This window comes from Neophocaena asiaeorientalis, unplaced genomic scaffold, assembly GCF_003031525.2.
Source record: "Neophocaena asiaeorientalis asiaeorientalis breed wild unplaced genomic scaffold, Neophocaena_asiaeorientalis_V1.1 scaffold151, whole genome shotgun sequence".
Lineage (NCBI taxonomy): Eukaryota > Metazoa > Chordata > Mammalia > Artiodactyla > Phocoenidae > Neophocaena > Neophocaena asiaeorientalis.
In genome coordinates, this window is record NW_020175490.1 from 475361 (window position 1) to 490761 (window position 15401).

Below are 15401 nucleotides of genomic sequence, written 5' to 3' on the forward strand. Positions count from 1 at the left end.
ATATATAGGAGAGACCCAGGAAGACTAAGTAACTTGCCAAAATGGCTGAAACCCTCACCTTAAATACTATCTTCAACTAAAAACAAAAGAGGGTGTTTGGGGTAGTGGTTTTAGACTTCAGAAGGGAGGAAGGCAGTTAACATGGAGATGCAAAAAAGCAGATGTTTGGTAAACAAATTGCTGGGCTATGCAGAGACAATGGGACACAGGGAGGAATTTTAACAAACAGACTTTGCCAGGTTCCTTCCTGTCCACCATACCTAGTTCATATTATAGTTATCTATGTTGGTAGCTTCCTTCCTGGAACAGGTCCTCTGTGATTATAGTATTAATATTATTAATATTAATGAGCATTACATTAATTTAAGCATTTTAAGGAATGATTTAAATGAATTAAATATGTATTGTTATATCCTATAAATATAACTGGAGCCAGGAATTTGTTTAATATTTTCAAATTTGTTTTAGAAATTTTCTAATATCTTAGAAATGAAACGAATAAAAATTTTTTTTAATTATAGGTACCAAAGACGTACAATGGGAATTTGTACATGGTTTGCTAGAAAATGCTATTTATGGAGGACGTATAGATAACTATTTTGACCTTAGAGTTCTTCAGTCATACCTGAAACAGTTTTTTAATTCTTCAATAATTGATGTATTAAACCAAAGGAACAAGAAAAGCATTTTTCCGTACTCCATATATCCACCAAAATCCTGCAGCATTTTGGTAGGTAAAATTATTTTCAATTTACTACCAGATAGAAACTTGAACAATTTCTTATATTGTTAAATATATGTTGTTTCTTTTCAAATGTATAAGCAATTGTCATTCACAAATATGGATTTTTTTTTTTTTATTACGCCAATATGCAGCCTGATTCACTAAACTCTAGTTAGGTGTCCTATTACTTTTGGATACTTAATGATCACTGATTGATGATAATAGGATATAGTAAATAGGTAAATCGTGACGGGGGTGGCCAAGGAAAATTTTTACATTGTAGGGCTGCCGTGAAGATCTGGGAGAATATGCTACCTCTTCATAGTTATGAGAGTACTCTGATACATTAAATTTGAAAGAAAGCAAATATTATTTAACAAATATCTATCTTCATACTCTGGCTTATAAATTTAAAGAAGTTCTAAATATACAAGAGAGATTCACTTTATCTAGCTTTCATAGCAACATTTTTGTTTATGTGTATTTATTTTATCCAGCTGTAGCTCTTTGCTTTGAGTCATCATATAAAAGCCTCCTAGAATGCAACAATCTTTTCCAGGAAATAGTACAAAATGTAGCCCAAAGATTTCAATTCTAGTTTATTTTGCCACAAATTTGTATTTGTGTGAATGCCCAAATAACGTTTTCATTACATAGAGTATTAAAATTATACATTTCTTCATGAATTACAAAATATATATATTCAGTTATATAGTTCTATCAGTATTGTGCCTTTTTCTCTTATTCAAATATTTTTCAAGAAAATTCCTTTGTTTTAGTGATGTAAGTCAGAAAACAAAGCTTAAAAATCAGTATTAAACATATTACTTTATTGAATATCTTATCTATTTTGTTATTAAGTATTCCATCGATTTTGTTTTTCAGTATCTTTCATTCACTTATTCATTCAATAATACACATGGAACATTTGCTCAGTGATAACGCTGTTCCAGACTTTGTGGATCTCTTGATGCACTGTGGAGTTTACTTTTTATTGGGAGAACCTTAGAGTGAATGAGCAAACAAATATCACATAGTTATTTATTATATATTTATTTCAGATAGTGTACCGTGAGAAGTCTTTCATCTCTATTGTTTGAAGCTTAAATTGAAAAATAAAATATATACAGAAAAGTGTACATCATAAGTGTACAATGCAGTGCATTTTTATACATTGAACACATGATTGCCACCAGCACTGCGATCAAGAAACAACATTTTCAGCTCCCCAGAAGTCCTCCTCAGGTTCCCTTCTAGTTACTACCTCCCCAACAAAGGATACATTAGCTTAACTTCTAACAGCCTGTGTTAGTTTTGCCTGTGTTTGTACTTCATGTAAAGGGTATCATTTGATATATATTCTTTTGTGTCCAAATGAGGATAAATCAGTTTGGACATGTAGCAGTCTACTATTTAGGAAATATGTCAGTGTATAGTCCTAGGTAGAGAGAAGACTCTAGCCACACTAGATGAGAAAATTTCACAGACATTTAAAAATGAATAAAGTGTATAAATACAAAGAATAATAGCTTTAAAATTATAAGATGATTATAGGAATTCCCTGGTGGTCCAGTGGTTGAAACTCTGTGCTTCCACTGGAGGGGGCATGGGTTCGATCCCTGGTCGGTATACTAAGATCCTGCATGCTGTGAGGCACATGAAGATCTGGAATGGGAGATTTTTTTTTTAGATGGGAGATTATTTTCCATCTTAAAAAAAAGAAAAATTTAAAAATAGAAAAAAAACATTATAAGATGATTTATGAGAGTCAATGTTTAGCTTTCTATTTAATTGAGTTAGATAGAAGGAGGAAGCCAGAAGTTTCCCAGGAGATGAGAAACACACACACATATGCATGGATATATACAAGCATACACTCACATATACATACATATATATTTATGCATATCTACATTGTGATTGAAAACCTTAAGGAAGTTTACTGAGATATAGGAGAGGAAATATTTCAAAGAACAGCATGTCTTTCCAAACTTTGACATACTTCCTGTAGTTAAACTCCAGGAAGCCCAGGACCTGTGTCTTGGAAATACTGCAGAGGCAACTGTGGAGGATGAGAAAGGATGATGGGGGTAGGGGCAGAAGATGAGTCTCCTTCACCAAAAACAATTTCTCCTACTTCAGCAAGAACAGTTTAGATGAATATATTTGCAACACCTGCCTTAAAATAACTCGTCTCCTTATGAAAACAAACAAAACAATTCCCATCTTTCAGCCAAACTGAATAAATCCTCTTGATCTACACTTAGTTTCCCGTCTAGAATCTGAAGTGAAAACTGTTCAGATGAGTGCTTGGCAAATCAAGCCTTTGCAGTGCTTACAGTAATTCTTGGGATGAAATGATAGGATTTTCGATACATTTCATCACACCTCACCAGCAAAGACTAACTGTGGAATTGCTTTATAATAAAGCAATTTACAAAGCAGTTCTTGTATATCAGACTGTGTGAGTATAGGTTTCTGGGAGTTCTATAAGTTTAAAAGAAAAGATTGTTGGAATATTTATCTCATTATAAACAGAGCTACACTCTGCAGATTAGTCTTTGGTAGATTACAGGAAAAGTAACTACACATAGTAGGCATAGTTACTCAACTATGTTTGTTTTAATCAATTCCCCTCTGAATGTGAGAAGTATAGGATAAGAAAGTATAGTATCAAATAATTTAAGTATGAAGAAGTAATGACAAATATTTCCATTAGATTACTGAGTTAATGCTATACAGACTGAAAGTGAGATTTACCTAGACAATGTAACATGAATAATTAATCATTTAATACTTCACAGTATTCTGGTTCTTTCTGATATCGGTGGTTGTAAGTTTAATCTTTATTGAAAAACTGTTTTTTAATTATTTGTGTTTAGGACTATCGTGCCGTCATTGAAAAACTTCCAGAGGATGACAAACCTAGTTTCTTTGGTCTACCTGCCAATATTGCTCGTTCATCTCAGCGTATGATCAGTGCTCAGGTAACCTAAAAAAAGATACATGTTTTAGAAAAAATGTTGCTACTGAGCCTAAAAGAAACATTACATTTTATTTAATACTACAGATCCACATGCTTTTATTTAATTCTTTAATTTTATTTAATACAATAGATTCCAGTCTTACCTTAAATAAATTTTAAATGAGCCAAATAGTTCTATCTTAATACATTTGTTAAAATTAGTAAAATAACACTGAACACTATCAATTTTATCCAGAATATATTGGTTTTACTCCTGTGATTTATCTTATTAAGCGTACTTTAAATTTAATTTATGCAATTGAATATGTCACTAAATTTGATATTTTCATAACAGATATAGAGATATAATTTGCATAAAAGATAAATATTTAATATTTCATATGATATTACTCATGACTGAATGTTGTAAAACATTGAGGGAAATACGGATTTTTTAATTATTGAGATATAGAAAAACATTAGCCATGAACACTGAATATTCTAGCTTCCATTGAGACCAAATAATTAAGAGCTAACATTTATTGACCTTTAACTGTGTGCCTGAAAGTGTTTTAAATACCTTATACTCAGAAACTTTAGTCTTTATAAACTCTATGAGGTAAGAGCTATTACTTTTCCCTCTCAGTACCTGAGGAAACTGAAATGGAGAGAGTTAAGTTATTTACCCAAGATCACAGAGCCAGTAAAAGGCAGAACCAGTATTTAAATTGTCTGTCTGAGTAAAGACATGGCCTCTGCACCATGTGCTACAACTGCTCCTCAGACAGAAATGTACTGCTAAGTACGTGCACCAAATTGTGAACTGTTACATAAGGTTCGTTGTGGGTCAGTGTATGGAAGATTCTTATTGCTCTTAAAAGTTTACTTTTGGAAAAAAAAAAAAAGTTTACTTTTGGTAATTTACAGGCATCCTAGCTAGATTACTTTACCTTATTTAGCTGTACTGTTTTGTACTTTTTTCTATTTTAGCCAACATTTATAAAATTGGTAATGTTTTCTCTCTTATTATTCACTAAATTTTTTCTCTCCTATTATTCACTAAACTGTTCATTGTGGAATTTTAATGTTCATTCTCACATCTTTGTAAAAGAGATGTTTGAGTATATAAATATATGCTCATTTGCATAATGTGTAAATAAGTATAAATGTTTCCTGGAACAAATAAGATCTTAACAACCTCTTTGTCTATGCTAGCTGAAGACGCTAATTCCTTTTCCCTTTCTCATGCAAAGTGTTAAGTCAGATACTCCCATGAAGGAATGAAACTCCTACGTGTCCCTTAGCTTCATAACGTATATGATTACACTCTGTTCTTTTCCTTCCATGCTTTTTGTTGACCTGAGATAGTTATTTTTCAATAACCCCATCAGTAACATATAAGAATTGCATATGTACCTTTGTGTGTACTTGTTTGTGTTGTATATGTGTTTGTGTATAATTTTACAACAATGCTTAAGCAAAAGAGGTTAAAACAATTAAAAGTTCATTAAAAGAATAAAAGGTTATTTCATAGAATTCAAGAAGAGTATTTACTGTGGGAATCTTATCAAAAGAAATTCAAGAGTCTGTCTTGAAAGTCCTGTTATTAACATGGCTTTCAAAACTTCTAATGTCAGTATCATTCAGCTTCTGAAAGAATCTCCTTTAGCCCAGCTTGGATCAAATGTCTATTGAAGGGAAAAGAGTAACCTAGGATAGGTACGGCCTTAGAGACTTCTGGGAAGGATATAAGACAAGAAATGCAGAATACTGAGCATCTTCATCTTATGGAGAGGCCCACCAACCACCTATATGTGTACCTTCTTTTGCTCCTGGGCCATGTATGGCTGCCATTGATAAGAGCCCAGACTGAGAGGACCGTCATGGAGCTAAATCATAGCCTTAGTTTCCCACAAATCTTCTATTACATTTTAGTCACATAGGTACAGGGCTTGCATGCTATGCTAACATGAAGCTCATCAGTCTAAGTGGAATCCCAGGGATCAGGGGTTTCATAGCAAACTAGGCAGACAAACATTTTACATTTATTTTACCTCTGTAGTTTCTAGGAAAGTAGTACTGTAGGAAGACAGACTCCAATCTCATTTTCCCAGATAGTCCTGAGACAACCCAGGCTTTATTTTTACTTTTTACTTTTTCTAGTTAGTATACCAAAGAATTCTCTAAAAGTTACTTTACTATGATCTAATCTCTGCTATTTTTTTCTTGCCTTAGTATTTAAATTTTTATAAATATTTATTAGATGAAAAGAGGGTAACATGTTCTTCCTTAAAGGTTTTTGGTGATACATACTCTCTTAATATTTATATTTTAAATGTCAGTCTATTTTACTGTTAATTTACTTAACTGTTTAACAGTTCTTTATTTTAGTTTTTATACTTAAACAGCTTTCAGAGTGCATCAATTACTGCAACATTTCTTTTTCATAATTATAAACACTTATATATAAACTGATAAAATTTCTATATTTAGAGCTTTTCACTCCAAGTCACATTTGGAGCCACACTTAGAATGCTTGGCCTTCTTTGAAAGTGAATGTTCAGATATGAAGCAGTCTGAATGACACTGAGTAGATTTCAAAAAAATATTATTGATCATATACAAGTTCAGGGATGTGGAACTGATGTTGAAGCATATACAAGTTCAGGGATGTGGAACTGATGTTGATTTGATGATTTGGCATTTTAAAATTAATTGAGTGCATCCATACTAGGCAGATACCACAAGTGGTGTTTACTACAGTGTTAATGATACTTACGTTCGGTGCTGTGAGTCAGCTTTTTGTTTGTTTGCTGATGTAGTGATATTTATCACATTATGTATTTATAGTACAGTATTATTGTTTATATTCATTATACTGTGCATTAGATCTTTATGGCTTATTTCTGCTTGTTTTAAGTTTGTACCCTTAAACACAATCACTCTTATCTCTGCCACCCCCATCCCCTGGTAACCATCATTTTACTCTCTGCTTTTTACATGTTTAACTTTTTAGATTCAATACTTGACTTTCTTTGACTTATCTCCCATAGCATAATGTGCTTAAGGTCCATCTATGTTGTCACAAATGGAAGGATATCCTCCTTTCTCGTGGCTAAATAATATTCCATAGTGTATATATTCTACATCTTTTTTATCCATTCTTCATTAATAGTCACTTGAGTTGTTTTCATATCTTAGCTATTGGGAATAATGCAGCAATCATCATGGGAGTGCTTATATCTTGTTGAAATCCTGTTTTCATTTCCTTTGGGTGTATACCTAGAAGTGGAATTTCTAGGTCATATTATAGATCTATTTTTAATTTTTTGAGGAAATTCCATACTGTTTTCTGTAGCGGCTGCACCAATTCACACTCCCACCAACAGTGCATGAAGGTTCCCCTTTCTCGACATCCTTGCCAACACTTGTTATTTTTTGTCTTTTGATGATAGCCATTATGAAAGGTATGAGGTGATACCTCATTGTGGTTTGCATTTGCATTTTTCTGATGTTTACTGATGTTTAGCATCTTTTCACATATCTATTGGCCATTTTGATGTACTCTTCAGAGAAATATCTCTTTTGTTCTTCTGCCCATTTTTTAATTGGATTTTTTTGTGATTAAGTTGACTGACTCTTTATATATTTTGGATGTTAACCCCTTATCTGGTTAGATAGCCTCATCCACCAGAGGGCAGACAGCAGAAGCAAGAAGAAGTACAAACCTGCCTGTGGAACAAAACCACATTCACAGAAAGATAGATAAGAAGAAAAGGCAGAGGGCTATGTACCAGATGAAGGAACAAGATAAAACCCTAGAAAAACAACTAAGTGAAGTGGAGATAGGCAAACTTCCAGGTAAAGTTTTCAGAATAATGAGGGTAAAGATGATCTAGGGTCTCGGAAAAAGTATGCAGGCAAAGATCGAGACGATGCAAGAAATGTTTAACAAAGACCTAGAAGAATTAAAGAAAAACAAACAGATATGAACAATACAATAACTGAAATGAAAAATACACTAGAAGAAATCAATAGCAGAATAACTGAGGCAGAAGAACGGATAAGTGACCGGGAAGACAGAATGGTGGAATTCACTGCTGCAGAACAGGATAAAGAGACAAGAATGGAAAGAAACAAAGACAGCCTAAGAGACCTCTGGGACAACATTAAATGCAACAACATTTGCATTATAGGGGCCATGGAAGGAGAAGGGAGATAGAAAGGAGCCGAGAAAATATTTGAAGAGATTATAGTCAAAAACTTACCTAACATGGGAAAGGAATAGCCACCTAAGTCCTGGAAGTGAAGAGAGTCCCATACAGGATAAACGCAAGGAGAAACATGCCAAGACACATACTAATCAAATTGGCAAAAATTAAAGACAAAGAAAAATCATTGAAACAGCAAGGGAAAAATGACAAAATAGATTCAATTGATATTTATAGAAATTCCATCCAAAAACAGAAGATTACACTTTCTTCTCAAGTGCACATGGAACATTCTCCAGGATAGATCACATCTTGGGTCACAAATCAATCCTCAGTAAATTTAAGAAAATTGAAATCATGTCAAGCATCTTTTCTGACCACAACGCTATGAGATTAGAAATCACAGGGAAAATAACGTAAAAAACACAAAAACACGGAGGCTAAACAATACATTACTAAATTACCAAGAAAGCATTGAAGAAATCAAAGAGGAAATGAAAAAATACCTAGAGACAAATGCCAATGAAAACACAATGATCCAAAACCTATGGGATGCAGCAAAAGCAGTTCTAAGAGGGAAGATTATAGCAATACAATCCTACCTCAAGAAACAACACACATCTCAAACAATCTAATGTTACACCTAAAGGAACTGGAGAAAGAAGGACAAACAAAACCCAAAGTTAGTAGAAGGAAGGAAGTCACAGAGATCACAGCAGAAATAAATGAAATGGAAACAGAAAACAATAGCAAAAAGATCAATAAAACTAAAAACTGGTTCTTTGAGAAGATAAATAAAATTGATATACCATTAGCCAGACTCGTCAAGAAAAAGAGGGAGAAGACCCAAATCAATAAAATTAGAAATGAAAAAGGAGAAGTTACAAGAGACACCGAAGAAATACAAAGCATCCTAAGAGACTAATACAAGCAACTCTATGCCCCAAAATGGACAACATGGAGGAAATGGACAAATGCTTAGAAAGGTATAACATTCCAAGACTGAACCAGGGGAAAATAGAAAATATGAACAGACCAATCACAAGTAATGAAATTGAAACTGTGATTGAAAATCTTACAACAAACAAAAGTCCAGGACCAGGTGGCTTCACAGGTGAATTCTATCAAACATTTAGAGAAGAGCTAACACCCATCCTTCTCAAACTCTTCCAAAATATTGCAGAGGAAGGAACACTCCCAAACTCATTCTATGAGGTGAACATCACTGTGATACCAAAACCAGACAAAGATTCTACAAAAAAAGACAATTACAGACCAATATCACTCATGAATATAGATGCAAAAATCCTCAGCAAAATACTAGCAAACAGAATCCAACAACACATTAAAAGGATCATACAGCATGATCACGTGGGATTTATCCTAGGGATACAAGGATTCTTCAGAATACACAAGTCAATCAGTGTGATACACCATATTAACAAATTGAAGAATAAAAACCATATGATCATCTCAATAGATGCAGAAAAATCTTTTGACAAAATTTGCCCATTTGTGATAAAAACTCTACAGAAAGTGGGCACAGAGGGAACCTACCTCAACATTATAAAGGCCATATACAACAAACCCACAGCCAACATCGTTCTCAATGGTTAAAAAAAACCATCTCCACTAAGATCAGGAACAAGACAAGGTTGCCCACTCTCACCACTATTATTCAACACTGTTTTGGAAGTTTTAGCCACAGCAATCAGAGAAGAAAAAGAAATAAAAGAAATCCAAATCAGAAAAGAAGTAAACCTGTCACTGTTTGAGGATGCCATGATACTATACATAGAGAATTCTAAATATACTACCAGAAAACTACTACAGCTAATTAATGAACTTGGTAAAGTAGCAGGATACAAAGTTAATGCACAGAAATCTCTTGCATTCCTATACACTAACGATGAAAAATCTGAAAGAGAAATTAAGGAAACACTCCCATTTACCAGTGCAACAAAAAGAATAAAATACCTAGGAATAAACCTACCTAAGGAGACAAAAGACCTGTATGCAGAAAACTATAAGACACTGATGAAAGAAATCAAAGATGATACAAACAGATGGAGAGATATACCATGTTCTTGGATTGTAATAATCAATATTGTGAAAGTGACTATACTACCCAAAGCAATCTACCGATTCAATGCAATCCCTATCAAATTACCAGTGGCATTTTTTACAGGACTAGAACAAAAATTCTTAAAATTTGTATGGAGACAGACAAGACCCCAAATAGCCGAAGTGGTCTTGAGGGAAAAAAATGGAGCTGGAGGAATCAGACTCGTGACTTCAGACTATACTACAAAGCTACAGTAATCAAGAAAATATGGTACTGGCACAAAAACAGAAATATAGATCAGTGGAACAGGATAGAAAGCCCAGAGATAAACCCACACACCTATGGTCAACTAATCTATGGCAAAGGAGGCAAGAATATACAATGGAGAAAAGACAGACTCTTCTATAAGTGGTTCTGGGAAAACCGGACAGCTACATGTAAAAGAATGAAATTAGAACACTCCCTAACACCATACACAAACATAAACTCAAAATGATTTAGAGACCTAAATGTAAGACTGGACACGATAAAACTCTTAGAGGAAAACATAGGAAGAACACTCTTTGACATAAATCACAGCAAGATCTTTTTTGATCCAACTCCTAGGGTAATGGAAATAAAAACAAAACTAAACAAAGGAACCTAATGAAACTTAAAAGCTTTTGCACAGCAAAGGAAACTACAAACGAGATGAAAAGACAATCTTCAGAAAGGGAGAAAATATTTGCAAATGAATACAGAGGATTAATCTCCAAAATATATAAACAGCTCATGCAGCTCAGTATTAAAAAAACAAACAGCCCAATCCAAACATGGGCAGAAGATCTAATTAGATAGACATTTCTCCAAAGAAGACATACAGATGGCCAAGAAGCGCTTGAAAAGCTGCTCAACATCAGCTTTATTTATTATTAGAGAAACGCAAATCAAAACTACAATGAGGTATTACCTCACACCAGTTAGAATGCACATAATCAGAAAATCTACAAACAACAAATGCTGGAAATGGTGTGGAAAAAAGGGAACCATCTTGCACTGTTGGTGGGAATGTAAATTGATAGAGCCACTCTGGAGAACAGTATGGAGGTTCCTTATAAAACTAAAAATAAAATTACCATGTGACCCAGCAATCCCACTACTGGGCATATACCCAGACAAAACCATAATTCAGAAAGACACATGCACCCCAGTGTTCATTGAAGCACTATTTACGATAGGCAAGACATGGAAGCAACCTAAATGCCCATTGACAGATGAATGGATTAAGAAGATGTGGTACATATATACAGAGGAATATTATTCAGCCATAAAAAGGAATGAAATTGGGTCATTTGTAGAGACGTGGATGGATCTAGAGACTGTCATACAGAGTGAAGTAAGTCAGAACGAGAAAAATGAATTTCGTATATTAACGCATATATGTGGAACCTAGAAAATTGGTACAGATGAACCGGTTTGCAGAGCAGAAATTGAGACAGAGATGTAGAGAACAAACGTATGGACACCAAGGGGGGTAAGTGGCGGGGGGTGGGTGGGGGGATGTGATGAATTGGGAGATTGGAATTGACATGTACACGTTAATATGTCTAAAATGGATAAGTAATAAGAACCTGCTGTATAAAAAAATAAATAAAATTCAAAACTTCAAAAAAAACCCTTATCTGATATATGATTTTCAAAAATTTTCTCCTCTTCTGTAAGTTTTCTTTTCATTTTGTTAATTGTTTGTTTTGCTGTGCAGAAACTTTTGAGTTTGATGTAGTCACATTTGTTGATTTTTGCTTTTGTTGTTTGTCCTTTTGGTGTCATATTCAAAAAATCATTGCCAAGACATTGCTTCTTCCCTGTGTTTTCCTCTAGGAGTTTTATGGTATCAGGTCTCATGTTTAAGTCTTTGATCCATTTTCAGTTAATTTTTGTGAGTGACATGAGATGGGGGCATAATTTCATTGTTCTGCATGTATTTCTCCAGTTTTTCTGGCACCATTTATTGAAGAGCTATTCTTTCCCCATTGGGTATTCTTGGCTCCCTTGTCAAATATTAGTTGACTGTATATAGTGGAATTTAATTCTGGGCTTTCTATTCTGTTCCATTGGTGGCACAAACAGACAAAAAAACGTGTCCGTTTTTGTGTTGGCATAATATTGTTTGGTTCTTTTTTAGAATTTCAGTCTCTTTGGTAAAGTACTCCTTCTGTTTATTAATTTTATTCCTAAAGTCATTGTATTGCCATTTTAGGTTTTCCTGTAGCTCACTGAATTTCTTCATAACAGCTATTTTTTAAACATCTTTATTGGAGTATAATTGCTTTACAATGGTGTGTTAGTTTCTGCTTTATAACAAAGTGAATCAGTTATACATATACATATGTCCCCATATCTCTTCCCTCTTGCGTCTACCTCCCTCCCACCCTCCCTATCCCACCCCTCTAGGTGGTCACAAAGCATGAGCTGATCTCCCTGTGCTGTGCGGCTGCTTCCCACTATCTGTTAGCTATCTATTGTACCTTATAACAGCTATTTTTAATTCTTTATCAGTTAGATTGCAATCTTCCGTTTCTTTGGGTTTGGTTGCTGGAAAATTGCCACTTTCTTTTTGACAGTGTGTTACTGTGATTTTTCAAAGTGTTTGATGAAAAGTGCCTCTGCCATCACATTTGAAGTAGTGAGCATCATTCTCATTTAGGCAAGACTTTGTTTACTTTGGTTCTAACAGCTCAGTAGGTTGATAATTAGGAGCCTTTTTTGTTTTCCAGAAGGTGGCGCTATAGCACAAGTTTTTGTTTTTTCTTATTGGAGATGACTCACTGCTGCTAAGGTGGGGAAACAGGAACGTGTAAAAAAACCAAAAACCTGGCCAAAAAAAATTTTAAAGCGTGGCAACAGAGTTGGGGGTGGTGTGTACTTAGCACTAGGGGCATTGGGTGTGCCCGTGGCCCAGGAGGGGGATCTTCACGTTGGAGGGTCTTAGAAGTCCTAGGGCCAGAATCCAGGGGCAGACAGCAGGAAAGGCTTTCCTTCAGATCTCTTTGTCTGGCTACCTCCCTTTTCCTTCTCTGCCCCCTGTCACTGCACTCCCTCCTCAGAGAGAGCAGTGAGTCCCTCCTCCTGCAGAATGTGTGGCTAGGCACACCCCCACTCACTGACTTCACTCTCCACCTCCTCTGCCAGAAAGGTTGTACTGTCCCACTGCTGGACATGCCTCTGCCTCCTCCAGCTCCACAGCCACTACCCTCATTCTGCTGCGTCCACCCACTTTCAGGTGCACATATGTGTAGATCTCTCAGGTGTCCTGGTATGATGTATATAGGTGCTTTTTTCAGTTAGGGATGTCCAATTAGTTGTAAATCAAAAAGGAGAGAAAAAAGGAATGACTCACACTGCCATGATGCTGTCAGTCGCTCCCAATTTTTTTTTTTAATCTGTTGCAATATATACACAATAACGTGTTTCATCCACATCAGCTATTACACTATCCCTTTTTCCTTCACCTCTTCCACCATCTCATAAATGTTGTATGGGTGCTGTTGCATTAGTCAAAATGTGAATGTCAAAAGGAAGAAGCTTTAGGTTTTATTTTTGATGGTGGGGAGGGGAAGATATCAACTTGATGTGTTAATTCGATGGGTAAATGAATAATATTTATTATTTGTAATAATAATAATATTTATTTGAGGTGTCCATGTAATATCTAGTTGAAAATGTCTAGTAGGAATTTTGACTAAATAAACACAGGAGAGAATTCAGGCATACATTTAATTTAAAAAGAGGTTGACAAACAGCAACACATCTGTTAGAGTTGAAGCCATGGGAATGAGAGATTATTAGGGAACATTGATAGACCAGGAAGAAAGAGTGCCTGAAGGTAGAACTCTGGGAAATACCTACATTTAACATATGTTTAGAGCTGGAAAGATGTTAGCAAGAGTAAACTGCAGTCAGAAAATAAGACAATCAGAAGAATTTTAAAGGAGAGTTCCAAGGTGATGGGAGTGTATGGCAATGGTTTTAAGTGGAGTGGAGGAGTTCTAAGTGCTAAATGTTGATCAGAGTTGAGAATGTCGTGGACCTTGACCAGGTTTTCAAGACTTTCTAGAGCCTCTTCCTGTAGAAGGTTGGAGGGTGGAAATAAAATTTCAGTGTTTGGGGAGGCAGGGGGTGGGGCAGTGGGTGAAAAAGTGGTGCAAATGAATAGAGGTGATTAATTTAGAACTTCAGCACTGACCAAAACCTATGTCTCAGCCAAAAAACTTAAAAAGAAAAGGCAAAAATGTGGTAATTTAATGTGAATACAAGATTCAGGGAGACATTAATGTTGGAAGAGACTGGAGTATGTTTTTTTTCCTGTATTCTGTTACAGGATTGTGAGTTACTTCAGGGTAGAGAACACCTGTTTGCTGATTGTACCCTAGTACTTTCCACTGAGTATTGCTATGATTTTAAAGATGTATTTTACATTGAAAGCAACCATAAATATTGTTTCAGTTGATTTGTAAACAAAATGCTTTAAAATATTTCTATTAGCTTTTTGGGTAAATGCATTTCCAAGTTCCTTTGTTTACCTCATTTCTGTTGGAACTGCCCTTGCCACCACTTTTTTTTTTGCTTGTTTAAATATTTTGTTCAATACCCTGTCCAAAGTTCACCCTCTTCATGAAGTGTTTGTATTGATCCTCTGACATTTTTTACTTTTATATATGCTCAACTATCCAACATTAATTGCCTCCAGTGTACCTTGGTCATAAAATAGGTTTTGGCAATGTAGAGATAAATAAAAATAGTCCCTGTTCTGAAGGAACTCAGTCTAGTGGGGGAAAAAGATTATGAAAAAGTCCCCCTGCAATATAAAGGATAAAATAGAAGCATATATTCTAGTTATTTAAGTACGTATCCTGAGAATTTGTATCTCAATGAATGTATGCACTTTTCACTTTTAATTGCTGAAGAAAATTTTTGAATGAATTAGAAGATTTTTTTAGGGGGCTTCCCTGGTAGTGCAGTGGTTACGAATCCACCTACCAATGCAGGGGACATGGGTTCGAGCCCCTGTCCGGGAAGATCCCACATGCCGCAGAGCAACTAAGCCCACACGCCACAACTACTGAGCCTGTGTGCCTAAAGCCTGTGCTCCGCAACAAGAGAAGCCACTGCAGTGAGAAGCCCACACACCACAACGAAGAGTAGCCACTGCTCACCGCAACCAGAGAAAGCCCGCGCACAGCAATGAAGACCCAACACAGCCAAAAATAAACAAATAAATTTTTAAAAAACAAAGATGATATTTTTAAATGTTTGCACAAAATTTGTGCAATTAAGCCAGTTTGAGTATATGAGAGCACTTTAAAATTAAGCTAAATGAGGCTCCACTAAAGAAATCTTTAAAACAGAAATTATACCTCTCTTACCATTTCAGATTTATGAATGTTAGAAATTTTA

At 35.0% G+C, this 15401-nt stretch overlaps 1 protein-coding gene across 1 annotated transcript in view; it reads left to right on the forward strand.

Annotated features, from left to right (window-relative positions):
- The window catches only part of DYNC2H1 (dynein cytoplasmic 2 heavy chain 1), a 369596-nt gene that overhangs the window by 246218 nt on the left and 107977 nt on the right, over positions 1-15401 (forward strand). The window contains exons 81-82 of the mRNA XM_024768920.1: positions 522-730; positions 3607-3711. Coding sequence (XP_024624688.1) covers positions 522-730; positions 3607-3711 — 314 coding nt within the window. The remainder of the gene's footprint in view (positions 1-521; positions 731-3606; positions 3712-15401) is intronic.